Source organism: Falco cherrug, chromosome 12, assembly GCF_023634085.1.
Source record: "Falco cherrug isolate bFalChe1 chromosome 12, bFalChe1.pri, whole genome shotgun sequence".
Lineage (NCBI taxonomy): Eukaryota > Metazoa > Chordata > Aves > Falconiformes > Falconidae > Falco > Falco cherrug.
In genome coordinates this window covers 19253628-19281397 of record NC_073708.1, presented here as the reverse complement: position 1 = coordinate 19281397, position 27770 = coordinate 19253628, and the positions used below count along the sequence as shown (strand labels likewise).

The 27770-nt window shown below is 41.3% G+C and overlaps 1 protein-coding gene across 1 annotated transcript; it reads right to left on the bottom strand.

The window, feature by feature from the left end:
- Positions 1-199: 199 nt before the first annotated feature.
- Positions 200-23754, bottom strand: LOC102053200 (vitellogenin-2-like). The gene is made up of 35 exons (XM_014285238.3): positions 23685-23754; positions 23549-23569; positions 23292-23443; positions 21592-21843; positions 20974-21135; positions 20738-20886; positions 20003-20153; positions 19723-19880; positions 19464-19629; positions 18459-18584; positions 17884-18102; positions 16708-16925; positions 16451-16548; positions 16028-16152; positions 15816-15917; positions 15026-15145; positions 14750-14939; positions 12888-12981; positions 12591-12776; positions 11906-12050; positions 11562-11784; positions 11296-11471; positions 10273-10920; positions 9735-9785; positions 8724-8813; positions 7456-7668; positions 7225-7367; positions 6681-6819; positions 6025-6160; positions 5392-5578; positions 4973-5064; positions 3836-3933; positions 2934-3093; positions 1400-1561; positions 200-535 (listed from the first exon to the last, which is right to left on the bottom strand). Exons 1-35 carry the CDS (start codon positions 23752-23754, stop codon positions 417-419), a joined length of 5541 nt encoding a protein of 1846 aa, XP_014140713.3. The 3' UTR covers positions 200-416.
- Positions 23755-27770: the final 4016 nt, after the last annotated feature.

Sequence of the window (27770 nt, the reverse complement as noted above, 5' to 3'; positions counted from 1 at the left end):
GAAAGTACTGGGGGAAACAAGGAGGAACCTGCTACCACAGCTACCCAGCTATACCCCCGAAGGGGCCTGACATGGACACATGCCTGGTGCGCAGAAGATGGTCACAGATACCAAAATTCTACAAAATGGGGGGTGAGGACAAGCAACAGTGACCTTCTCTTTCAATAACCAGTAAAATAAGGAAGCCTTCATAATTTTTTCCATGCGTGGATTTATTACGAAATCAGGTACTTTAAGGGCAATCATAACAGTTTCTATAATAATAAAGTTTAATACTTTAAATTACTTGGGAAGATTCCACACGTCCTTAAACACTTAATTTAGTATCTTTATTATTCCTTAAGATGAGTTTTCTTACACCACACAATAAAAACATTAAAGCATTTCTGGTTTTTCCCGTGCTGTGATGTACAGCTTCATGCAGTGCAGTCTTCGTCCTCGCAAGAACATGCTATGTGTGCATCAACAGTGTCCTGCATGTCCTCTGACTTCTGGTCAAACTTTGTCTGTTTGTCCATCAGGCTGGTAGCTGAATCTGATGGGCAACAAGAAATGAAAAGTAAACAGTATGCTTCATAAGTAGTTTTGCAAGGTACAGCATTTCCCATGCACTAGTCATTAATTACAGAAGGCTTGGCTTCTCACTGGCTTACATATTTATACTTGTCTAAGTCACACAGAGATGTTCTAGGAGAACCACTTAATTAATAAAGCAGTTCTACCTTGGAAACTACTACTTCCGTCTAGAATTTTATTAATAACACATTTAGGAAAGGATATTATGGTCTTAAAGGGAAAACAAACATGGAAAACAGACACAAACCTATAATCTATATGATCTATATCTACCTTAGCTAAACTCTTACAATCTACAATATACCTACAAAAAAAGACATCCTCCTATATCACTGCACTTGGGTGCAGAAATCCCACCCACACCTGCCCTTCTATTGCCTAAATCAGCTCAGTGAAAAAGGATCATGACCAAAGGCAGTGATATATTAAAATATAGGAGGTAAGGATCCCCGTCTCAGGGTGCTGCACATGATCAGTGGCTGAATCCTCTCGGGCTGCAATACATGGCTTTTCAGCTGCTGCTGACTGTGCTGTTTGCCTGCCCTTACCTTGTTAGCTCAAAGCACCATGAAGGGGAGTTCAGTATAGATTTTAAATTCCAGTATAATGAAAAACTTAAAATTACAACAGAAAAACACTTATCTTGCTAAAGGAAGTTTTACGTATTAATGACAACAGGGAAAGGTCTTCAGTCAATAGCACAGGAAGTCAACCCTGCCTGTGGAGGTGTTATTCATATGTTTCAAGTGGAATAACCGTGTCAAGGCACAATCTATTCAGACTTTTGTGCAGCCCCTGTTCAGTAGAATTTCCGTTGGCTTACCAGCTGGGAGACAGTGGAAACCAACAGTGACTGGAGTAGTCTTGGTGGCGGAGCATCCTTTCATGCAGCGCAGCACGGGCTCTGTAGAATAGCACTTGGACTCTACACCCACCAGCTGAACCGTCTTCTCAAGCTTCACAAACGAGCGTCGCAGTTTACAGGCTGTAACACATCATCGGTGATAGTTTAGGTGCTGACATTCAAAAATCTTCAGATCTCCAACTGCCAACGCTGCCAATTTGCAAACAACTTTCCTCTGTGAAAACTGTATTTTGGTCATAAGTGAAGCAGTATCACTCACTGATAAGCTTTTCAAATCAGCTAATTAGATATGGAGCTATGGAAAGTCAATTTCAAATGCAACTGGTTTATTTCTAGATTAACATGTAGAAACGTAGCCTGATGTACTTTCTAAAAAACGGTTTTCAAAGCAAACCAGCTTACTGGATAGCTACAAAACCACATTGGAAAGTGTTGAATACTCAGCAGTGGAAATAAAGGCGGTGTTTCTAACCAAATAAAAATAGTCACTAAAGAATTACACTATTACCACTGTCATTCAGATACAGAATTGCTGCAGAGAGAGACCAAAAGTCATTGCTGCCAGCCAGTAATATTGATCACATTTTGCATTCACAGGATGAGCAGCTGCAAGTGTGTGAGAAGCTAAATGGGCCACAATCTACCCTTGACTATAAGTTTCATTCTCTGAAATTCCAGCCTTTTCCACTATATGTGGTCACTACCAACTGTGGGAATGTTATTGGGTATATGCAACGTTATATCTATCTGAAGCAAGTTTGATGCTCAGTATTCTTGACAAAGACATAGAGTAACAGTTAATGCACAGCTAAACACGTAGAAGCCATCTCTAGGGACCGAGGAAGTCCTTCCCACCAGGACAAGTCTTTTCACAAAGGCAGCTGTGCCTGTCCTTGCAGCACTGTAGGATGTTCTTGCATCATAACTTCAGCGGGGAGCATCAGCACACCATCAGATCCTAATCTACTGAAGCACTTAAAATACAGCTTTTTTATTTCAACCGTGTAATTAAGTCCCTGGAACTGCTCATGCACTTGAATGCTTTGCTTGGCAGGTTGCACTGGTTCAAAAATCAGGTGCTTAGCCATGGTAATAATTACTAATCTCCATCTGATTTTTTTGATGGGTCAAATGCTGGATATTGATGTCTGGAAAATGCTGTTGTGCTTAAATCAAAGCATTACGTGTGAATTTATCCTCTTAACATTTTTTTCTGGTCTTCTAAAACACTTCAAAACTGAAACAAAGATTTTGTTTCCGCTTGGTCATTTAATTTCAACTGACTTGTGTATTTTGTCTTGATTAACTTGTAACTTCTAATTTATTTCTAAATGGGCAAGTAATTTTAAAACTTATATATAAACTTGATAATGAATCCTTATAAAATGCTTTGTATTTCCAAATTGTTCACAGATTTAAAATTTTCTAAACAGATTCTACATTTTCTAAAGAACTGCAGTATATTATATTAAATTTATTGGAGCTTGCATACCTCCTGTACAAGGCTTTTCTTCCAAAATCCAAGAATGTCCAAAGCTCACTGCATCTTTAGCTAGATATCCGTTGGGCATCCGATATTCCTGTTCACATTCTGCATCATATTTTCCACACATTCCACACATTTTCCCTGCCATCCATAAAGCAACTTGAATCTTTGAGAAAAAAAAGTCAAAACCATTTCAAGTTAGCAAAAGTAATACCTATGGAACAGACCTCTGCTATGCAGGTCCCTTCTAGTATTCGTTAATGCACAAACATTTAAAAACTCTTTAGTAGGAATTCAAAAGGGTCTGACAGCCAGATGCCAAACTCCCGTGGTGCTGCAGCATCTTTGACTGTTACAGCCTTTAAAACCTACTGTGCCAGTCTGGTATGTTATTAATAGTCCAAACTATTAATACAATAAATCTTTTGTCTGAGGGATGTTTTCATAGTACGGGTGATAGATACAGTATGGTTTGCCAATTTCTTACATTCCTATTTCACATTACTTTTAATGCAGCCTTTAAAGCATTTATTCGTCTTAAAAGAATGGCTGCAATTTTGCTGATTTGAAGAATTATACAGCTGTAAGAATAGTGGACAGGAGCTGAAAACTCATTTTTCTTGCCAATGCACTGCTGACGCAGTGTGTGTACGCTCACAGCCCATTTTCCAACACACACCTGTACTGCAAGAATAAGGTATTTTTGTCAGTGAAAGATTCTTACATCTCCTGCCTAGAAATAAAGAGCACCGCTGTGCAATGCTGTAGTGTCGCTTCCCTTTGGGGTTTTTTGGGCCCTGCACACATCTGGATTTGCCACTATATACTCTTACACTCATACATGAAGATTTAAGGGAACCTTATGGAAATTTCTCAACACCCAAGCTTATGAAGAGGAATATCAATACCCTGAATGTGTATCCATCAAAGTACAATTTATCAATGCCATAGGCTGGGGCAACAAGTACAAGCCCTTGCTTTTCACTGTGGATCCACAGAGGAGCACCTAGAAGAAAACAAAATAAAACAAAGCAAAACCAAAACAGACCCAACCTAGCTTTTTTAAGAAAGAAAAAAGCAACTGTCATGTTTCTAAAATGTTCTTCTCCTTCAAACTCCTCCATTGTTCTATTCAAGAAAGAAAACAGGCAGCAAAACAATATAGAAGTGTGTATATACAGAAAACAGGTGTTTGTAAAACGTTGGAAAACAATTTTAATGATCACAGATTTATTCATCATTGCATTATTAACATATTCACATTTATTTCTAGAAATGATTACAGAGCTGTCTATAGTATCTGTATAGTTGTGCAGATATACAGGGCCCTGAGTACCCTATATGTGACACAGTGACACTGTGACTGTCACTGCAGCCATTTCTAGCACAATTACTGCTTCCCATGTGCGTAACAAATAGGACAGAGCTTAGCACTGGCAGATGCTAACCCAATTTCAGCAAGATTTAGCCTGATTCATATACCACAGCTCCACAGTCAGGAGCTACCTGCATTGTGTATAGCCCCTGACTGCACAGCACAGGATGTAACTAGGTCCTCCTGTACCTTTCACAAAAAAAACCCCAAACTATTTCTGCTTTGAGAGAAGCAAGCAGGCTCTTTTAGCAGTTCTCCATATTTATTGCCTGCAGGTTTCAGAATGCTAGCCAGATCTATACCTAAAAATGAAGTTAAGAAAAACAGTGATATAGTGTGGTGAATTTTACAAAAGCTCTACTTCAAAAAGTTTTAATCAAACAAGATTTTACAGCATAACCAAAACATTTCTCAAATTTGGAACTCCAGCAGGAGCTGCAGCAATGTATGAAAAGGAGTGACCTTCATGTTAGTTAAATCTTGCTTAGTTAGGCCACTTCAAGAGCTTCACTCTCTAATCAGTCTTTCTAAATGTAAATGAGTAAAATACATGTTCTTAAGTGTTACTCTTACAACCAAAGGTAGAAATACTGATGGAATCTCTTTGATAGAGTCTTTCTTTCTCCTAAAACATATGTGACACTGAAACAACAGATGGTGCATCACTTACCAACAGATATGTAGGAAACATTCGTCGTGGGGCTTTCAACCCCATCTACCAGCAGTTTCACCTGTCCGTTTGCAGGACGCATATCAATTTCACTGTTAAGGAGAAGAGCGTTCGTACCCTGTTTGTATCACATTTACACGCACACAGTGACAAAGGCATTTTCCTGTTCACTAAATATCACTGGTCACAGCATAAGATTATTTCAGCCCCTTAAATTCCATCGGGGGTATTCTTGTCACCCAAGATGCAGGATAACATCATCAGCATCATATTCAACATGCACGGAAAGTAAATAAGGGAAATGCTGGAATCCCCTGGGCTGCTAACCATTGCAGTAAAGCTCAGAACTAAGCTCCTCTCACGTTAAACGTGGACGATGCAGTCCCTCACGCTCCCAGCATCTGGCAGGAGTTACTTACTGACTGCCAAGCTTGATGTTGATTGCTTTCAAGTTCATAGCTTTTTCAGCATTCCTCATCATCACCAGGAACTTCAGGTCAGAGCTGCAATCCTGAGCCAAGATGTGGTAGCAGTTTGCCGGCATTGTATAGTTAAACTGAACTTCATTAAAGGTTGTGATCTTGTTGTGGGAAACTGAGCAGTAAGCTGGTTAAATAAAATGCCAGTGAGTATTTGCTCTTCCATAAAAGAAAGTCAGGAAATGGCATATATTTATTTTTAGTGCTATATTATTGTAGCTTCATATTTTTTTCCACTATGTGATATTTTTTTTATGGATTACAGGGTCTTTTGACTACTAAACAACCATAAATTCTAAACAAGGCATGGAAAATGTACTCCTCTGTCTAACAAAAAATAATTGCCAGAAAGTTTAAATGTTATCAACTCAGATAACTGGTATCTTGCTCCCTGAAAGGCTGATAATTTCTGTACTATATGCACAATATTCTCTCCCAGCTGAACCATCCTTGCATTATGACAGCACATTTCCTAATTAAGTGGAGACAAATAATCACAGAAAAATTCAGAAAGTGCTCAAGTAATTTGGGAGACTGAGGATATCATGCTTCTGAACCCGGTTAGACCCTGACCTTTCAAATTCTCAAGCACAGCAGAGGGGGCTTCAGCAAAGATATTCCAGATGGGAGGCTGCAGCTCTGAAGCTGGTATCCTTGGACCTACAGGGAGTGACAGGGGAAGCCTCATGGCTTTTTCATAGAGGATGATCTGAAAAGGAATCCAAAAGCACATTCAAAATACATTTCTGCCAGGTATTCACAGCAAACAGCTGAGGTCAGCTTTTTCTCTTCTTTGATTTCAATTTCTTCTACTTTGGTTGACAAAGACATTACATGAACGCAACTCATCTGCCTCGCTGTCCATGAGCTTTTTGCTTCTGCTTACAGTTTTCTCTCACGGTGTGGGCCATCATTCAGGTATTATTTGGGAGAGAATTAGTTACTCCCCTTCAAAGGTGGTTAGGTGAGCATGTATGGAGCTACTACAGATGGAAACTCATGTCATTATGAGTACCCACTTTTTCCATGAACAAAATCACTCTATGAATATTCTTGGATGTAATATGAAAAGGCTGAGAATAAACACAAATTTTTTTCATCATTTGCACCCAAACAGATGCTTACTTAATTTTTCTTTCTCTGTAATTAAGCCACTGTAATTAAAATGCAACAGTCTCACTTTTCTACTAGGAAAAAATAGGAGAGTGATAATAATATTTCATAATTACATCGGGAAGCTTGATAACAACATCACATGTCCTTGGAGAAGTTAGAGCCACGATCACCCTGGCTTGTCGAGAAGGATTCTTGTCTGTTTTTTCAGAGAACCCCAGCATAAATGCAGCCCCAGGGACAAACTTGTAAAACCTTCAAAAATTCAAATCAGAAAGATCTGGTGAAATAGAGAAGCAAAAAGCAGCACACATCCCAACCAGGCTGTCTCACACGTGTGTGTAAGTAGCACAAAGAGTCTTCAGGATCACTGGCTAGGTCCCCATGATCACTCTCGGTGCTATTGATCAAGTGATCAGTGAAAGGAACGATCTGTTCCTCAGGTTTTAGTAATTATGTCCGGTACAAACAATTACCATACATCAGAACAGGATGGCTATGATCTCCCACTCAGCTTTTATGTCCAAAGGCAGTACACAGGCAGATCAGAGAATAAAATAACAGCCAGTATTTTAACCACCAGAACCTCATGGGGGGATGCTGATTTTTCCCCAGTTGACAGATACGACAAATGAGTGTCACCAAAGACTAAAACCTCACCATTCTGCTATGGATCTGACACTTGAGGGCACCTTAGGCCACTCCAGTTTCACTTGTACAGCAGGGTGGGCAGCAAACCGCCCAGTTACCAGCTCAGCTGAAATCTTGTAGTCCTGGCAATTCCGGCCCCATTTCAGGTAAGCCTGTCACGGAGAAGGAAATTGTCCATTTTCAAATGCTTGGAACATTCATGTGATGCATACAGCTGTATATAACTATTTTGAGCCTTACCGTTGCCTTGTGAGCATTGAGGACTGAGGCATCAGCACAGAGCTTCCACTTGCTTGAATCTGTGAGATTTGATACAAATACCTGCACCTGGGGCCTGATGGAGTCAGTATCAGCATATACCACAAGCTGGAGGCCTCCTATCTTCTTGTCGTTACGAATGCCGTAAAGAAAACCAGCTAATACTGGTGGTTTAACATCTCCCAAAAACTTAGGCTGAGAAGAAGGGGGAGAAATTACACAAAGAATATAATTATAAAACAGTTACCATGGAACGTTTCAGATGCAAGATCTAGATGAATAAATGAAAAATAAGCAACTGAACTGCAAATACATACCAGCATATGCATCACACACATACACATGCCTATAAACTCTCATGCATATGTCTTTAGTGCGCATGTGCCTCTGCATGCACAGATGGATTTATCACTGTATTTTACATGAGCCAAAATTTGTGCCACTTTCTGAGCTACAGCTGTTACTGTGGGAATATTCCTTTCATTAGGGTACAGTAATGACTGATTTGGGCTTCATTGTGAATACCCATATATTTGCCTGTCAATGAAAGAAAGCGGTTCAATCTGACTAACAACATCAGCTGTCCGTGGTACTCATCACTCCTCCTCACAGCAGTAGCACCCCCCAGCTAGTGTCCTCCTGTTCATCTCTGGTCAGTCTGCTGGCCTTCACCTCACACCTGAGCTGTGAGTTCTGTGGGGCAGGCAGGTTTGCACAGCACCCTAGCACAAAATATAATTCAGAACGTTGTCTTCAATGTCCCCCCTTGACAGCAGGGCCTGCAATTCCTTTCCTCCGTTGTTAGACTTCACCTCATCACTTGCATCAGAGAGCAAGGCTGCAGGCATTGGGCTGGGTGGTAGCAAGGGGCCAAGGTGCTGCATGTCACCTCTGGAGCATGCCTTCTGCTGAGTCTTAGCCTCAGTCCCCCACCACCACCACCTTGCACCGGCACCACAGCACCTCAGCTTCCCTCCTGGTTGCAGAGCCACAAGATCAGCCTCTGCAGGCATCTGTGGGGTGAGATTCCCCTGTGAGGGTTGTGGTGCAAGATGCAGGAAGGATGCTCACCTCACTGCAGAGGATTGTGTGGGAACGATGGTGCGTGTCTCACTCTTGATTGATACCTGAGACGTGAGAGGCTGGTATTCCTCTCTTCCCGTTATCCTAACTGCACAATTACTGCAAATGCACAGCCACGCTGCCATTCTTCCAAGCTGTCAAAACCCCCTAAAAATGGTGAAACTAACCCGGGAAGCAGCTTCAGATGAGGCATGACTGGATCCAGTAGAGGAGTATGTGCTACTAAATTGGTCAGCTGGGACCTTCTGTTTTGGGAACTGCAAGAAGAAAACACATCATGCTCAAGAGGGGAACTTAAAAGTGTGATTGAAGAAATTGCACTAGGCAGTGCTGCAAATTCTCCCTGTCATGGCATTTGGTGTTGGTAAACTTGTTTTCCAACCCTGAGCAGCTCAATAACTTGCAATATGCTTGGTCCTGCTTAGCACATGTGATCTGGCTCTGAAAAATCATGTTTCCCCAAATACATCTGACCTCTCAGAAGAGACAAATAAGCAACACGTCTACATGAGAATTCCCTGTGTGAAAAAACAATGGACCAGAGCAAGCCAAATTGAACCAGCCTCTCAATCCAATATGAAAGACCAGAACTGGTTCATTTTACTTCTGGAGGGGCCTGGTCAGCTGGAGGATGTACTGAATGGACCAACTATATGGGAAGTGCCAACTGAACAGACACACACAGCTGAACTTTTCACTTTTTGAGGAACACTAATATCAAGTACACTGCTCCTGACTGGCACATGCCCTAGTAAGAGTCTTCTGCTAAACTAAAGCACCATAAAACAAAGCATCCTCCCATGTTTGTCAGCGTCACTATCCCAGTGTGTACCAACAGTGATTCCAACCCAGGAAGCCAGGTGATCAAAGCCAGTCAAATGACCCAAGCCCTTGATGGTAGGATCTTTGTTCCTCCAAAGTGTGTGTGTCCCCAGTCTTGGTACTGCTCTGGTAGAGCTTTGCATCTACTCGGAGGGCCACAAATGGCACCATGTGCACAACAAAGAAGAACACACTTTGTCTTTATGCATTTCGGAAGAACAGCCACAGTTGATTTGGTGTTCTAAACGTTATCAGTACTGTAATTTGCCTGAACAAAGACAACAACTTGCCTTTAAGGTTTCCATTTGACTCATGACAGATTCCATACTTAATTTACTAAGGAAAGAAAAACTCACCTCTTGTCTATGCGCTGATCTAAAGCGATACTGATAAATCTCATGTTCTTCCTTTGAAAATGATAAAAACAAGAAGATGAAGTCTCAGAAGAAAGGAAATGCTGCAATTACATTGAAATCTGAGCACTGGGAATTAAGTAAGGATTTTACTCATTATCATTCGTACATAGTTCTGTATGCTTAGTCACAAGCACATAACGCAAGACCTGAAGTAGTTTATGCAAAGCATTAATGTTCCTATTGCAAAATAAAGACAGAAATATGCAATGCCTATTGACAGAAAGCAGTAAATTGGCAAAAAAATGGTTCTGTGCCTATAACAAAAGTTTCAACAAACTTGTAGAAACTTTTGGAATGCTTTGAAGTAGATATCTGAGCCAATGATTGCAGGTGTGCTTGCAGAATAGATTTTGCAATTTTATGTTGCTAAAATTTACTGTGTCAGCTCATAATTTCCAGATTTATGATGCAAAGCCAGCTGCCATCAGGAATGTGATTCATGAACATTAGCAGCATTGGTCAATTTACTGACAGTTACCCATATTTCGGAATACGTGCTTCTGCTGCTGCCATCTTTCAGATGTCCTGAATGATGCCCATGGCTATGGTGACTCGATGACTCACTGCTGCTACTACTGCTGCTGCTGCTGCTGCCATTCAGATACCTTGAGTGATGCCCATGGCTATGGTGACTCTTGCTGCTGCTGCTACTGCTACTACTACTACCTTTGCTACTGCTGCTGCTGCTACTACTACTACTGCTCTTGCTGCTGCTGCTACTACTACTACTGCTCTTGCTGCTGCTGCTGCCACTGCTCTTGCTGCTGCTGCTGCCACTCCTCCTACTGCTGCTGCTCTTGCTGCTGCTGCTGCTACTACTGCTGCTGCTCCTCCTACTGCTGCTGCTCCTACTACTGCTGCCACTACTGCTGCTCTTGCTGCTGCTCTTGCTGCTCTTTGCATCTTTGTTTTTTTCTTGCTTTACTTGATCATTCTCATCTTCACCCATGGCTTTTTTACGATCAGAAGCAGCAGCAGATGATGAAGAAGAAGAGACAGCTGAGGAGGCAGACGATGAGCTCGAGGGATTTTTTGTATTGGGGTCTGTCCCAGTCTCTGTTTCTGTTAGCATAGTGTTTCCTTTCTTAGAAGGTTGCTTCTTCTGTTGTCGTGTTTTATTTGCAACCTGAAAAAACAGTTTAAAGAGAAGTGCAAGAGAGGGGATACATCTGTTTTTATATTTACAATGTAAAATTTCTCTGAGTGTTAGACAAGCTGCTCACACTGGCCTTTCAAGGAATGACAACTTCTCTGGCTCACTCACTGCAGAAGCTGTAGATCTCCCTTTAAATCCACCCTGCTTAGCTGAAATCTAGCCCAGCATGGAGGATCAGCCCCAGCTGGATGCACCTCACAGGATCAGTCCCACCAGATGTGGCACTGGCACCTTTCAAACTAGCCCTATCCCTGCTTTCCCGCACCAGCTTTCCACAATAAACTTCAAATTCTTGATTTCATTTGTGGGAAAATACTCCCCCCTCCCACACGTAAAGTCTCTTACCTTGAACACATTGTCAATGCCTAGAATCTTCTTCAGTTTCGCTTGAATGTCCTCATATGGAGATGACTCATCCTCTTCCTCAGACTCTGAGTTTACCACATGAATTACTTTGGAAGCTGCTCTGGATCCTGCCTGAATCTCCAGCTGAATTTTGTCAATATCGGCATCTGTTTCAACTACACACCAATTGCACACATTAGAAGGTTATACTGCTCCAAACAGCACTGACAAATCTAAGATGACAAGGCTTGTGCTCAGTATTGTACCTGGCATCAAGACTATTTTAGCTTCATGTTCTCCAATTAATCTGTGCAAATACGTGTTTTTTAGGAAACTGGCATCTCGTGACCTTCTGGAAAAGCAGAGCTGACAACCAATATGATGCATTTTGATGCAAATGTCTTGTTTACGAGTTTTGCTTCTTACACCATGGCGAAGATCCTCTTGAGAGCTGTAGGCATGTTTCCTTGGCATGCTGTCAGCTCCTTGCTGCATTGGAGATGAGTATATGAATACCACTGGGAGCATATCATAGGCAAGGGTAAAACTGCAGACATATGTATCACAGGGAAGGCAAATATTACTGTGTAAGCAAAAAGGAATAGGTTACCACTGTGAAATCTTCACTGGAAGCTCTCTCTGATGGTTTGAAAGGTTCTTCCACAATATCAGATGAAGCATCTCCTGGGAGAATTGAGGTCCTCTTTTCAACACCTAGTTCTCCTATATTTCTTGATACAGCAAAAGCCTTGTGTCTGTTGAGATATGTGGAAAAAAAATATTAATTTTTCTGACCCTTTGTCTTTGGATTAACCTGTCAGTATCATGTGAGAGCACAGAGTTATGTTGTTTGAACGAATTGTTCAAACATTCAGGGACTGTATATGCAACTGTAAGTATAAATATTATTAAAGACAAATAAGAGTTCATGACAAACACCGGTTCCTTATTTCACACAAATTTTTCAAAATCTGGATAAATTTAAACAAATTTCCAAATCATGAAAGACATTAATTTAAAAAAAAAAATTAAAAAACCTCAAAAGACAATAAAATAATCAACAAATAAAAATTAGAACCACAAAATAATAAACAAATTAAAAATTAAACTGCCGAATAATGTAGGTATCATTTGACTTCTAACTCCCTTATTTCTCTTCCTTTCTCTTTATCCCAAAGGTTCTGCTACACGCTGAAAAGTCACTCTGCCTGTTTGGAAACATCTGTAGAGGTCAGTGGGTAGTGAACTCTGTAAGGTTTCAGTGACAGAAGTATTCTGAAGCAATGCTACCGTACCTTCCAACCACTATCTCAGTTTCCTCATGGCATGGATTTGTTTCGATCTTAGCATTTTTCAGTTTCATGTCTACCTTGGCATCAAACTTCATTGGCACTCTTGTCAGGACCTTGCCTTGGAGTTCAACAGCATGCTGAAAGTATTCTGTGTTGACACCCATTGTTGCGACCGTATATACGTACAAACTGAAACAGAGCGAAGGGTCAGGTGTAAGAAAGGCGCTCCTTTTAAACATCTGGTTCTGCCTTTCCATAACCCACCTCCATCCTATGTCAAGCCTTAGAAACCTGCCGTACCTTGGGTTTATATCAGACCGGATCTGCATGGTGGATTCAAGCAACTGGGAAGGTCTAAAATCTCCAGTTAAAGGGGGGGTCATCTTTCCATCAACTGCAAACAACAGAACAACAATTAGACATGGTAAAAATGAAGGAAAGGATTTGAATTTAAGCAAGACACGTTTTCAGGAAAAGGTAATATTTTTTGTTAATACAACAAGCATGGCTGGAGAACAAGACAGACTTTGGGGTACATGAGATCTTTTATGAGTCAAAAAAATACTGAAAATATACAGAAAGCTTGTTCTGTAGGCAAAGGTCCTGGTGCAACATATTGAAAATGGAAATAAAAATACAGTAAGAGAATAAAGAGCTGACCCAAATCGAAATTTGTGTATTAGTACAATATTAAAATTTCAGAAATGCGAGGGGTCAGAAGACAGAGTGAATGGTGGGCAACCAGGCTAGACAAACCCTGATGTTTCTTCACAGCAAGTGTGAATATCTTTCTTGTACTGCAGACCCAAAACTGGACATTGTAGTCCAGATGCAGCCCCAGATCTGCTAAACAGAGGGGGGAAGTAATTTCCATGCTAGCTGTGCCCTCGCTGCTGCAGCCGGTGATGCAGTTTGCCTTACCACCACCAGAGCACACTGCTGGGTCACCAGACCAGCTTGTCCTCAGACCTCCCTGGCCCTTTCCTGTCTGGGCATCGCCCAGCCGACACACTTGCATGGGTTACTCCATCCCAGGTGAAGAACTTTGCATTGCCTTTGTCACTCTCATCACACCTCTGTCAGGCCAACCTCTCCAGCCTGTCAGGGTCCCCTGGGTGGCAGCCTGGCCACCCCAGTGCAGTGACTGCTCCCACCAATTCAACGTCATCATTGACATGGATTTCCTGAGGGTGCCTTCTTTTCAAAAGTTCAGGTTGTTAAAAGAGACAATGAACAAGTACTAATGACAGAGAAGTGACGCTCATACAGGGCACTGATTAGACTTTCATCTGCTGACTACTCTTATAGACCAGCAGTCCAGACAGCCTTCAATCACCTTGTAGCCCATCCATCGAATCCATACCTCCCCATCCTGGCTACAAGGATGTTATTTAAGAAAAAAACAAACAAACAAACAAACAAAAACAAAACAAAAAAAACCCCAACCAACAAAAAAACCACCCACGAAACAAGGGCCAGGGGTTCAAAGATGTCATTAAAACAAACTAACAAACCAAAAACCAAGAGCAGTGAGAAGTGGACACATATGAGGCTTCTGTAAAGAGCACAAGTACTTGTACTTCACCCTTCATTCCTTATGTGGGGACAGCAGAAGCAAGGGTCAGTTCTGGCTATATTAAAAGTTTGCTGTACAACAAGCAGTATGATCACTGAATTAACTTCATTATAAGTATTTGTACTTTTATATTTGTTCTTTTAAAACAGAGCTCTGTCGCTTTTCACAAGCCCTCTTCTCTTCCTGCCTTCTCTAATGTTACTGGTAGATCTCTTTGGATTGTCTTCTATTTTCTTCTCTAAATGTCCATTGAATCCTGCTCAGCCTGTGCATGCGTCTCTCAGGAGTACCCCCTTCTGCCCACGCCTGTGTCAGCTCCCCAGGCAGCTCTCATTTTTTGTGGTTTCTCTCTCTGGTTTCCCACATTCTCCCCTCACCTTCTCTGTCTCCAGTCCATGCAAAGATGAGGCAGAAATCGGCTGTGTCCAGCTTCTCTTCAAACATCTTCACTACCTCCCCTCCGCTACAAAAATTAGATCTTTTTCTAATTTCCTGTTTTTCCACATCTTTCTCTAGCCCCTCTTAGCTTGTCCCTCTCATCCCCTGCTCAGACCTCTCACAACCGATCTCATACTTCTCAACTCACCGCTGGCTGCCACCCGGGCCAGCGCAGTGGTGTACAACCCGTACTCCAGTGGCAGACCAGTGCAGGTGGGAGTGATGTATCGCAGCTCTCCCAGCCACACCGGCTGGGTCCATTGCCCTGCAATGCCATTGCGGATCTGACTGGCGATTCTCTTCATCAGCGTGTTCCTGTCAGCAGGTTCTAGCACAGTCTGCAGTAAAACAGAGATCCAAGAGGTTGGGATATAAAAGTACGATAGTGTCAAAACTTGCAAATAAAAGTAGGGGTCCCTGGTACCTTCATAGCCTGCTGCAGGACTTCCTTATTGACGTTGATGTAGGCCAGCTCTTGGCCAAATAGTTTCAAGTAGGCCGATACCAAGGGAGTTTCTGTTGGCAGCTCCTTCCATCCCAGCAGCTAGGGAAGAGATCAAGAAACAAGCAAAGTTCCTTAATGCAACACTTTATAAACGGTAATTCAGCAGGGTGGCTAAGCCCGTCCTGACCCAGCTGCAGCCTTCCACTGCTGCTTGTTTTTCCTCGCTGCTTTGTAAACAGCACAGCGTCAATAATTCAGACGTTCCCCCACCACCGAGATGCCCACGAAGGGCCTCCTGGGCAGTGTTTTGTGTTCTGATGCTGTAACACTTACACAGAGGGTCTGGGTCATTAGTGCCACTAAACCCAAGTTCGAAAGCACAGCAACAAATCACCTTTTCTCTCGAAGACAAAGAAATATCCTCGTAAATTAAGTGAGGTAGATGAAGGCAGGGAGGAGGAAGCCTGCCAGGCATGAGACCCACACTGTGCTGCAATGCGCGCATCCCCCCTCTCCTCCCCTGCTCCTTCTGCAGCCACCCATGGCGTGGGGAGGAGGCAGGGCCAGAGCAAGAACCCGCAGAAGCTATCGCAGCCATGGCAGGAGTGACGTTGCCTGCAGCCCTGCTGCAGATCTCTCTCTCACAACAATACTCGCGCTGACTGCTAGGCGGGTAGCTTACCTTCTGAGACAGGGCTTAACTAGTAGGACAAGCCTCACTAAATACCCCTTCATATAACCCACGCATTGCATTACTGAAAATACCTACAGCTTTTCCAATCTCCTTTATCTTTTTGTATGTGGGATATTCAGCAAACGGGATATTTTGTTTCTTGATGACATCTGTGATGCCTTCCACGCGGACACCAACCTACCAAAACAGCATGAGAAGGAGCAGACTGAAACTTACTCACAGAGATGAAACTTTGTGGTCAATTTTAATTTTACTTGGCTTTATTATTGATTTAGGTAAATATTTACCTCCACCAAATCAGCCACTGTCCCTGCAGAACACGCCATCAGCTTGGAAATGATTGCTGACGGGAACATCGTTCCTGGGCTGTTCATAACAAAGACATCTCCAGCAGCACCGATTTTATAGTTATCTATGGCAAAAAGAAAAAAAGGACACATCTTTTTTTCTAACCATTCTACTTATCATTCAAGATGATATTTCTGCAGCTTTTTCGTTGTCAGCTCTAAGATATATCATTACATAAATTTTAACTGTTTAGGCCCAAAAGAATAAATGGCTATTCATGCACTTTTAAATACGTGACTGTCACATTTAATACAAGTTATTATTGAAGCACAGAATGACATGTTTCTCCAAAGGGCTTAATGTTTCTTAAGAATGATTTCTGAAGTGAGAGTTCTGTGGTCACTGAAACACTTTTAACTCACCAAAGTAACCACCAACGCGCATGACCTTGCTATACCGATAGCTCAGTCTGTCCAGTTTGGGGGCCAGCAGTTTAATGGCAATATTGCAAGCTGAAGATCTAAACAAAATAAAAGAGGTAATAATATCCAGAAGTAAGCTGCATCGCATCAGAATATAAACTGAATTCAGTTTGTCAGCATGTGCAGTGCTCACCGACAAGAATGTAACAATTTTGTATTTGCAGAAGGTCACCCACTCGGTTCCTGTCGCCACTTACATGTTGTATATGTACGGCAGCCTGCTCTTCGACAGAGCCTTCATGTGGGAATACACGAAACTGGCCACTTGCAAATTGGTCTCCTTCATTGCCACGTTAGCTATCGTTGTTATTAAAGGAAGGGCAGGCCTTGCCTCAAAGATAACAGCACAAGCCATCATTCGCACTTCGGAGGGAAGCGACTGGTCTGCAAGGATCTGGATGAGATACCCCTGCACCTGCAGAGAGAAAGCAGTGTGGAATCAGCAAAAATTGAGGCTTTTTTTGGCAGACTGGATCCACATGTAACCTGCAAGAAATACAGGAGAGGGGGTCATCAACCCTGAAAGAAGGGTTTCCTGATAATTTTTACTGCATGGTTCTACATAATTTTATTAAGAAACTGGAGTGGGCCATGGAGCAACAGGCCCATGGAGAAGGGCAGGGACTGAATGCAAAGCAAATGTCTGTGTACTGATGTATTGGGTCAGCCCACCACAATCAAAAATACATCAGCATAGCTTTTTTGCATTAAAATTTTTTGACATTCAAAGACTGGTGAGTAACTTTGGAAGAAACAATTGCAGGTATTAAGACAGATTCATTCTTTGGAGTAGCTCCACTGACTCTGTGAACACGCTTCACTGTTTCAGACCATTTCTAAAAGGGGAGCTCAGCAGCTCCCCAAAGACAGTCTGAGTCGATGCTGTGTCATATAGCTCCTATAGCTAAACCACCAGAGAGGTAGGAGTCTTGCCTATGCTCACCGTGCCAGCAACCTCAGCAGGAGGTCAGTGGTGATTCATCCAAGCCCAGTTAGGGGAAGGGTCTAAAAGAGGCAGAGCAACATCGATGTTTTGCTTCCGAGGTCCATAGGAAGTGTCCCTCCTCCTGACTATTGAGGCAGTTTAAATTATATGTCTGACTTTTATTTCCACCATATATAACTAGCACAGGACTTAATTGGTTATGACAGATGACTGAAGTAACACTGCTGATATCCTTCTGGAAGCTTCCTACTGACCAATAATTACAACAGCTTAGCAGAAAACACCAGCTGAAATATAAAAATGTATTGTGTTGTTCTTAGAAAAAATTCTGTGCTGAATCCACACACGATACCTTTAAATTCATTACCCTTACAATATATATTCTCTAATTCATTAAGTACAGAAATCCCTGACAGATCCTACTTACTGTTTTGGGATCCTTCCAAGCTATTTTTCTCAAGGCCATTATGGCATCAATCTGAATGTGGATGGGGATATCAGAAGCACTGGATGAAGATATGGGAAGAAACTTCAGAATCCTCTTGATGCTGCCTGGTTCTCCCATGTTGCCAATGCACTTCAGAGCTAATTTCATTTTGTCTTCACGGCCCCTGCTGATCGCTTCATCTGCCAGGTCATGGATGGGCTATAGACAAAGCACAGCTCAATCTTCTTTTCCTAATGTATAGATTGTCCACAGTGTTCCCCCTACCCACTGAAAAGCCAATCACAATAATGAAACTGGGTTTAATAAAATCATTCAGTGATTTTTTTTTATCTCTCTCTCTCAGGATTTTACTTTACAATGCAAAACCTGTGTTTTCAATCATGAAGCAAATATCTACATTAATAAAAACATTCATTGCCTTTGTTCTGAAGGAGACCTATGAAATGTGCCTTTGTAAGCCCAATTGTCATTTTTATACTGTATCCTCAAAGAATTAAGCTAATGTAATGAACACTACTAAGCTATTAAGAACAACCTGACAAAAAGCCACCTACCTGAAGAGCTTCTTTAGGACATGTTGAGGTCTGAGAACAGTATCTATTGACCACAGAACTGTATCCCAAGCAGGCAACTTGCTGAAGCATAGGACTTTTCTGGATTCGAGAACTGGTCATTAAATCCTATGGGGGGAAAAAAGGGGGGAAATATTAATTTGCTATTTAATATAGTGTTTCACATTACTTTCAGAGCAGGAAAATCATCAGAGCTTATCTGAGGCGAGCAATTTCAGAACAATTATTGTTCACATCCAAACAAATTAAATCAGCTTGCAGACACTGTATTTGCAAGCTTCACTTAAGAGATTAATTCCCCACTAGTTTCAATATATGTAAGTTTACATAGCACCATTTTGATTTTCCTTAATTGAGCATAACACTGAATATATAAAGATTATGGGTAAACATCATTCTAGAAATGGAATATATGTGATATATATATATGAACAAAGTGCAAGTCAATTATGTTAATGATGCATTCTCATATCATATCCTTTTTTCCTATTTAAGAAGAAGAATATTGACTAGAGATGGCAAAAATCCTGTTCAGAATGAATGATTGATTATAGTGTCAAAATATTTGATGTTTGCACTAATACTTGCACTTGCAACACTTTCCAGGTCATAGGAATAGTTTGCAATTAAAAGAGCTATTCACATGACATACCACAGAAATCACCATTTTTTTCAGAAGTAAGATGTTGAAGTGGGTGAAGTTTTGTCTGCAGAAGGCATGACGTGATCCCAGCAAACTAAAACGGGAATTATTCTCAGAAGCTGTTATGAAAGAAGGGCTTTTATATCCACATAGTGAAACGAAGACACAAGACTGAACTCCTCTCCATATGTAATGCCAAAAGAAGTTAATGGCTCAACATTTGCACAAAATCGGTGTACGTGGGAGGAGAATCCAATCTCTAATGTTACTTAATAATCAAAGGTTGCCATCAATTATCATTCCTTGTGCTATCAGACAGGAAAGATTCACACGGATTTACTCACTGCTGCTATTGGAACAGTGTTCTCATCAGCTTTTGTTAAATGTAGAGCAAAAGAAACACTTAGAAGAGTCTGCAAGTAGGTAAGGTCATCATTGCGAATTCTGGTCTTAATGAATTTGAGTGCTTCTGTGGTGCCTGCCACAGAAACTGCACTCAGCAGCCAGCGCCTGCAAGGAGATTAAAAAAAAAAAAATCCTTAATTTTAGCTCTCAATTCTCCAAAAATTGAGAAGTTTCTTGTAAGTTGGTACAATGAAATACCTGTAGCGGGGTTTATCTGAAAATTGTCTCCAGACGGACTCAAGAGTATCAGCACTCGTTATCCGGCAGAGCTGGACAATCTCCAAAAATCTATACGGAACATCATCATGGAAATCTTGTTGGTTATTCAGGACTATGTGTTGCAGTGTTTCTACTATCTGTTACAAAACACAAGAGAGAGGGCATACATCATTAAATGCTTTGGAATTCATGACTGTTATTCTTTTATTCATTATTTTTTTTATTAGGAAAGCAATTTGAAGACCTAAAAATACTATACCCGTTGTTCGGGGTTTTTTGTCTTGATTAGCTGCAGTGGCATCTGTGGCAATACTGATGGGAACTGGTAGCGAAGGCCTCCGTAGCTCTGCATGGAGATGTCCGGGCTGCTGCTCCGCTCGCTTCTCACTTCAACCAAGGTAAGTTGTTGTCTGTAGAGAGACGAGTGTTATGGCCAGAATGAATTAGCTGTCTTCCTCATCTGCCTTGGTGGTTTGTTTGTTCAGCAATACTGTGATGGTATCACTTCTATTATTCTTATCACAGTAAAATCTTAGAGTTTGTTAATGGATAAAGCCTTCTAACTGCAACAAAATAGTATTAGAGTTATCTACAATGACATTATTTCTGAGGAGAAGCTAAACTGCTGTCTTTGGAAAGAGAGCTACTGACAGTGTAATCTATGACCCTATTTCTATGTGCACCATCTTCCACCTGACACTACAAATTAGCCCTTTTTCAGGACAGAGTAGTAAAGTTGCATTCTTATGACATAAGCAAGAAAAAGAGCTTTTCTTCTTTTCTTCCATGTAATTGTAGTGCCAAGTTCACCAGGGTACAAATAAAGAATGGCTCACTGAATTTTTTGGAGTGCGGAAACCCCAGGTACGATTACTCATAGCTTTACCCAAGTGCTGTGGAGCCCAGTTCTGGTTTCACTTCAGTCGGGCGGGAAAGGGACTGCCAGAATCCATAATGATTCTCACCTGGTGAAGCAAGCCCGTGTCCTGCCTACCTTGCTTCCATGACAGCAACACCGGTGGGTTCACTGAACGGTGAGATCTGATACACCTGCTGCGACACCACCTCTGTGATCAGGGTACCGCCATCCGACTGCTTCAGTTTGTAGGAGAAAGCGGCGGTGCCTTTTACCAGCCTTTCTTTCTGGAGGAGGAAAAAGAGACCCAAAAAGTGAATGGGGACAGGACAGCCCTACTTGTAATCACAAAGATCTTTTCACATCTCACATACCATCATGTCAACAGGACAAGGATAGATGTAAGCCATTCCAACGCTCTTCTTCACTTTTTCCTGGCAATTGTTTTGGTCTACGGTTTTGGTAACCGAGACTCGGCTGTTCTTCCTGTCTTCCTGAATGACGTACCTCGTATGGCACACACCTCCGATTCCAGCCTGGCAGGTCAACACAGATAATGAGACTTACTGGTTGCATCAGGATTGTGCTGCATGAGAAGTTTTACTGAAAGAAGATTTTGAAGGAGCAGTATGAGGGTAAGGACCTCCTGAACAGTCTCAATTGTGTTTTGAAACCTGTTACCATCAACAGCGAACAAATAAAATGGATCAAGTAGCTGTATGAGGGAAGCCATATAACAAATACATTCATAGATAATTATTTTTTCTTCAAAGGACTGCATGTTAAGTCTTGAAGACAGATGTCTTAAAAAGAATCCAGCCCAGATTATCTGTTCAACACATACACACACATATTCTCCTACATCAATGAAAATCATCTTTTTTTGATGATGAACATTTGAAAGTAGATGCAAATAAACAGAAACTTGGAGGAAGAGCACCTAAAGAGGAACGTCCTTTCAGTAAAGTAGGTTTAGAATGGAAAACACAAACCTCTTGCAGTTCATACACATTCTGTGACTTTTTAATGGTTATCTGCATCATGTTCAGTATTCCCCTCACTATGTTAATACACATATCAGGGCAATCTTCTGGGCCATAAATGTTTCCAACCCGTCCACTACTGTATTCAAACTTGAAGGGCCGGGTAAAACATGAAGAAACCATCTGGGTGATTTTGGAAGATCGAGTAAATGGGTCCCTGTGCCAGATGCCATTGTATTCCTCAAACTGGGGAGAGCGGATCTAGGAGAAAATTAAGATACTTCTGTGAATAAAATTACTTTGGTACTAAATATGCAAACAGATTGGAAGAAATTAACATAATCCCTAGCTACATACTCTTTCTTTCCGAACACACACTTAGGAGTTCATTCTTTTGTCTCTTGAAAACACTATGGTAAAGCCAGTACAAACCCTGGGGCTCTACAAATTCTGTGAGCTCAGCAGATTATCATACAGAAGCAGTTAATGTACTGCTGTTAACTCCCAGGAACATTTTAAACATTTGATTTGTATTAACCCTATAGGGAGAAAGGCCGATTCAAAAAGTACTTTAAAAAATTAAAATAAAAATGTCTCCTTTTTTCAGCCTTGAAATAAATACTCTGCTTTAGGTGAAATTTAGCATTTAAAAAAGTTTCTATCAATCCAAGTGTTAAAAATTATAGGGGTTTTTTTATAAGTTTTATTTTAACTTGTCCCCTTCCAATTTATTTTTAATTAAACTAATTGCTATATTTGATTCATATTTCTCAAATGCTTAAATCAATCCAATCTTTTTTTAATAATGAACAATGTGTTTATAAACTTATATTTTTTATACTTATATTATTTATAAACAGAAGCAATTTCAGTCACTTTGGCAGGGTTGTTGCTGGTTTCAGTGCCTCAGAGCACAGCCTGGTGCACACCACGCAAGGATTTCAGGATGAAGGCTCCGGTGCGAGGTGCAATCCCTAGCCTGTAATTTTGCCACCTTGTCCGCATCAGTGAAGGAAGGTTACAGCTCAGCTACAGCTGCTGAGAGCTCTGTCACTGAACTCAGAGCCCGAACAAGCAGCTTGGATATGTAACTAAATCAAACAGACAAATAAAAGTATTTTTCTGAAATGTGTTTTGAATGGGTCAGGTCCTATCTCTATTGACATTAGCAGGAGTGTGATTTCACATGTACAGACCTTTTACTGCATTATCCAAACACTAAATATTACATGCTTTTTGATGCCTTTCATTTTTTTAATCGTGCTTTTGTCACTTTTTAAATCTATGTTTTTTAATTTGCCTGCCATTGCATGACAATGATTTTACTTACCCAAGTCCAGGCTTCCCACAGAAGCTGGAACTCTGTGTTGAGACTAGAATCAAATCTTAAACTCAGAGCAGGCTTGAGCGCCTTGAGTTAGAAATAACTGTTTTCTAAAAGAGCCTCTGATTTTGGCACCTCTATTTCTGACAAGAAGTCTTGCAGAGCACCTGCTACGATCAATTCCTACAACAAACATTCCTAAGTGACTGGATGCCAAATTACTCGTCGCTTCTGAAACTTTAGCTTGACCATTCACTGACATCTACACGCTAAGTCTCCCGTTGGGTTTCCTACAGCTTCCCCAAACCACAGATCACCCAGGTGCAATTACGACTGCACTTTGTAGCTCGCTGTTGCACGGTACGTTTGGAAGACGACGCGTTACCTTGAGGAGGTAGGTGCTCTCTGACAGCCCGCTGATCTCTACTTTGCTGCTGAAGCGCACGCCGGCTTTGGCTAAACTCTTTTCTTGAAGCCCGTTCAAAACCCAGCCTTCATAGCTGTACAAGTGGCTCTTTCTGCCACCGAATCCAGGGTCTGTAGGGGATAAGAGCAGTTTTCACAATACTTGCAGGCACGTTCTAACAAATAGAAATCACAAGAAAGTCACCGAAAGAAGGTTATAGGAGGGAATTTACTTACCAATGTCAAGCTTCTGGCTACCTGCAAAAAGAGATAGAAAACCAGATGAGTAACACTCAGTCTAGATCCAATTGTTGCCACTGAACTTGAAGAAAATTTGGGAAAGAGAGATTAAGAAGGGGTATGTTAGGCTTACCTACAAGGGTGAGTGCTAGTGCCAGTATGATTCCCCTCATACTGAAGGTGAATGGGGCTCTGCCGGACATGGAGACACTTTTATGGAAGAAAGCTCAGGAACACGTGGCTGTGTTCTGCTGAATTCTCAAGTTTTTTATCAGTTTATGCAAACACTTCCCTTTTTGCAATCATACTTTCTCTTCAGATGGAATCATGGAAATAGAGTCATACCTTGGCATCCCACTGATTTTCTCATATAAGCCCTTTGCTGGATTGTTTAAAAGTTTCTGCTTATCCTAGTAAAACAATTTTACTAGGTCATTTACAACAAACACATTAATTTCCTAGATTGTGTCACGGCTGGCTGCTGTCATTTGCTCCTGCCATAGATTAAGTTGATTTTGCCCAGGTTGTGCTGACCTGACATCTGACCCAAGCTGTTATCTAATTGATAGCAGCCCAATTAACAAAGCAGAGTCAGTGTCACACACGTAAGGGTGTTCTTTCGCTTCCCTCAACATTGGTTTACAGCCATCCCTCTAGATAGGAGACGAAGACAGCTAAACCCTTGCTATTCTTGCAGTCACATGTGCACCAAAGCACATTTAATAACCTACCAAAAACCTGTACATATGGAACATATATATATGTTTAAACAAATCAGACTATCAGTGTGCCCTTTCAGCTCCGGTCACGCTGACCCAGAAAATTTTTAAATGAACAAAGATTTCATAAGCAATCTGTAAATATTTTATCTTCCAAGGTAAAGGCCAGCTAAATGTGAACAATTAAAAGCCACAGCCCCTCAGCAGCGGGCATGGGAGTGCAGGTCAGCTAGAACTTTTGCATTTCCTAAGGAGTCAAATACAAAATGCAGCCAAGTACCTGAACTGACGTGAGCTTGCAGCCAGCTTCATCACTAATTTGCTGTGACAGCCCAGGACCACACTCACACCAGTGTTCTGTTCTACAGATGTCCAGGGCACGGAGGCAAGTAGAGATGCACAAAACATGCTTTCCCCTTTTTGAGCATGGTAATAAGCTGGTAATCACAAAAAAGTAGGAATGAGTTCTGGTCAACCCTCCTGAAAAGTTACATAATCTTCCAAAGCGAGCTGGATGGTAACTGGATCACAAAAAAAGGCAAGAAAAATGCACAGGGGATTCTGAGTTGGAGGGTATTTCCAGAGGGGTAACTTCAGCAAAGCAATAAACCACAGCCTTTAAGTCACACAAAAAAATGAATCTGATTCTAATTGAACATCTACAACACACTGGTAATTCAGTCACTTTATTTCTCTTCCTACAATAGCTATGGTTGTAAGATTAACCACAGGAGTGAGATTTGTGGCAAATACTATTTTAACGACAAAAATGAACATGTATTTTCTATCTCAGAAGTTTCTACAGTCTCCCACTAGCAACTGCTCTTCCTGGGTTGTCAGCCCCACAAGTCTTGACTTCTTCAAACAGATTTCATCTGGGCTGTAAATCCATCTGGGGTTGTGCAGAAGACTTTTTTATTATTATTTTATTGGTGGGGGGCACACATAGGGAAAGGGACAACATTAGCCAGAAATGTCTCATTTTTCATTATTATCAATCTATTCTGTTAAAGGGAACAAACATGCTTTGCACCTCAAGTGATGAACTTTTCACTAGGATGTTGGCAAGCTCTTCCATACAATTGTAATTAACTTTTTATTGTTGAACATTTCTTTTAAAAAATGCACCTGTTATGCTTTCCGCTTACTTGTATGCCTTGCACAACTCAAAGAAACATGAGTACTGTGTCAGTGTGAGAACTACAACACAGTGTCTACCATGGGATATTTTATTATTATTATTTTTAGCAACAGTGCAGCTTTGCTGGGCATAGTTAACATTAGAGGTCAGATGTATTGTCTGAAAGCAATAAACAAACAAACAGATAATTTGAGCCTTCTTTTGATATCAGGTTTTGAATCCAGCTGTATCAACTTTTCATCTACTCATATCCTCTCATTTACTTCTCTTGCAAATTACAGGGAGGGGGTAGAAGTAAAAGCAAGAGGTCTTGCGTGTCTTCACACACAAAAGCTTTGTGGTAACTGCAAATTAAAAACCAGAAAAAAGCAACACAAGTAATAGCTAAGCTAATTTCACATGCACAGCATTGCCAGAACCCTGTATATATTGCTATTTTCCTTTCAATAACAACATGTTTAAACTGGTATTATCTTGGGGATTAATTAGTCACCTTAGCCTAGTTGAAGCGTACGTAGAATAATCCCTGTGAAAAAGCTAGAACATGGTCTGATTTTATTTTTATACGCATGGAAATATTTTTGTCCAAGTCTGCAGAAGCTGATGGAAGCAGTTGTTCAAATTAGGAGCAGAGCTGTTTTCTATGGAAAAGTTTACTGAAGTTTTCATTTGTTGATTTTTTTTTTTTTTTTTTTTTTTTTTTGCTATAGTCAGTTTTGCAAAAGCTGTATTTTATCATCCTCAGCCACTGGGGATGAAAGGGAAAAAGTAACAGCTGTAATTAATCCTGGAAAGTAAATTCTCATACCTAATCAGACCAATATTTATAAGTTAAGCCTTGTCTCATCAAGTAGCAAGAGAAAGAAGCAATGCATCTTACATTTAAAGATTTTGTGAAATAAAACACCACAGTTTAAGATGAACTAGTCATCTTTTCAATATCACGTATAGGTAGCTAATAACCGTACGTGTGCCAGTCAGTGCTCCCTGTTCCTTCCCAAGTAGGTATGTAGGCCACTCGCTCTGTTATCTCAGATACACACCTGTGTGCAGCGACACACCTGTGCTGCATTCCTGCAAGCACTCTCTCCCTTTGCTCTCCAACAATCTCCGAGTAAGATCCTAAAGCTGTTTCCAACACAGTCAAAGTATTACATCTCCACATTACCAACCAGACCACCCGCAGTATTCGTACCATTATTAGCAGTAGCTTCAGATTAAAAAGCTCCAATTGAAGATCACTGCCTATAGAGCAACCCAAAGCCTCTAGGCATGCTTCCTTTCTTTACAAGGACAGGACTGAATCTATACCCCAGACTTCCAGTCCAGGTCAGCTCAGGACTCTGCTGCATGCACGCTTCTAGCACAGCTGGTTCCTCCACGGAGGCATTCAAATAAATTTCCACTTCTACAGGGTACAGAATGTTAAAGCAAGATTAGTACAAGATGTGTTGATTACCTAATCATCAAGAGGCAAAAAAAGATTAAAAAGATAAAATTTTGCTCTTCAAAGGCAAGTAGAGAAGTCCAACTGAGCGGAACGCATGCGGGTGTCCCCCCGAGCCCAGGACTGCCTCGGGACAGCAGCAGCCCCTAGTGGCACAGTGACCCTGCCTTCGCTACGGGCCACCGCCTGGAGGCACCTCCCGGCCCGAGGAGAAGGAGCCTACTTGTACAGTAAAGCTGTCCCACGCAATCGGCGATATGTTACGGCTTTTTTCACTTTACATCTTCACCTATTTTGAATTCTTACATTTATTCTTCCATCGCTAATATTCAGGCAAGAGCTGCCCGTGGGGAAGGTGCGAGCCCAACTGTAGCTGTATGCTGCTAAACCCTTCTAGCAGATGGCGCAACCGGGGTCACCCATTTATTGAGGGGGAACTGGAGAGACAAAAAGAAATGTTATCTGTATTGTCTTTCCAACCTGACTACCTATGAAACAAAAAGCTGACCAAGAATATAATTATAGAGGCTGCTGCTTCCTTCGGGGTGCTATGTGAGAACCATCCAGGCATCCTCTGCAGTTTGCATTGGCTACTACTTTGTCTCAAGCTGTAACTCCACAAACAGACCTGATCAGCAGAAATTGCAGTTTTCTGTCTTAGCTTCTTGGAGAACTCCAGTTTCTTCCCTTTATGTTATTCCACTGCTGTTTTTCCCCCAAGTAGCCCAATTACTCCATTAGTCCAATCACTCCGTTACATCTAATTCTAACGATAACGGGCAGAGCAGCAATGCATTTTCAGTGAAGCATTCTAACCTTCAGAGTTAATCTCCTTCCTATGACCCTGAGAAAGGCAGAAGTTTCTTGGGCATCTTCCAAAAGGTCGGTTACACTAGGATCAGAGCTACACAC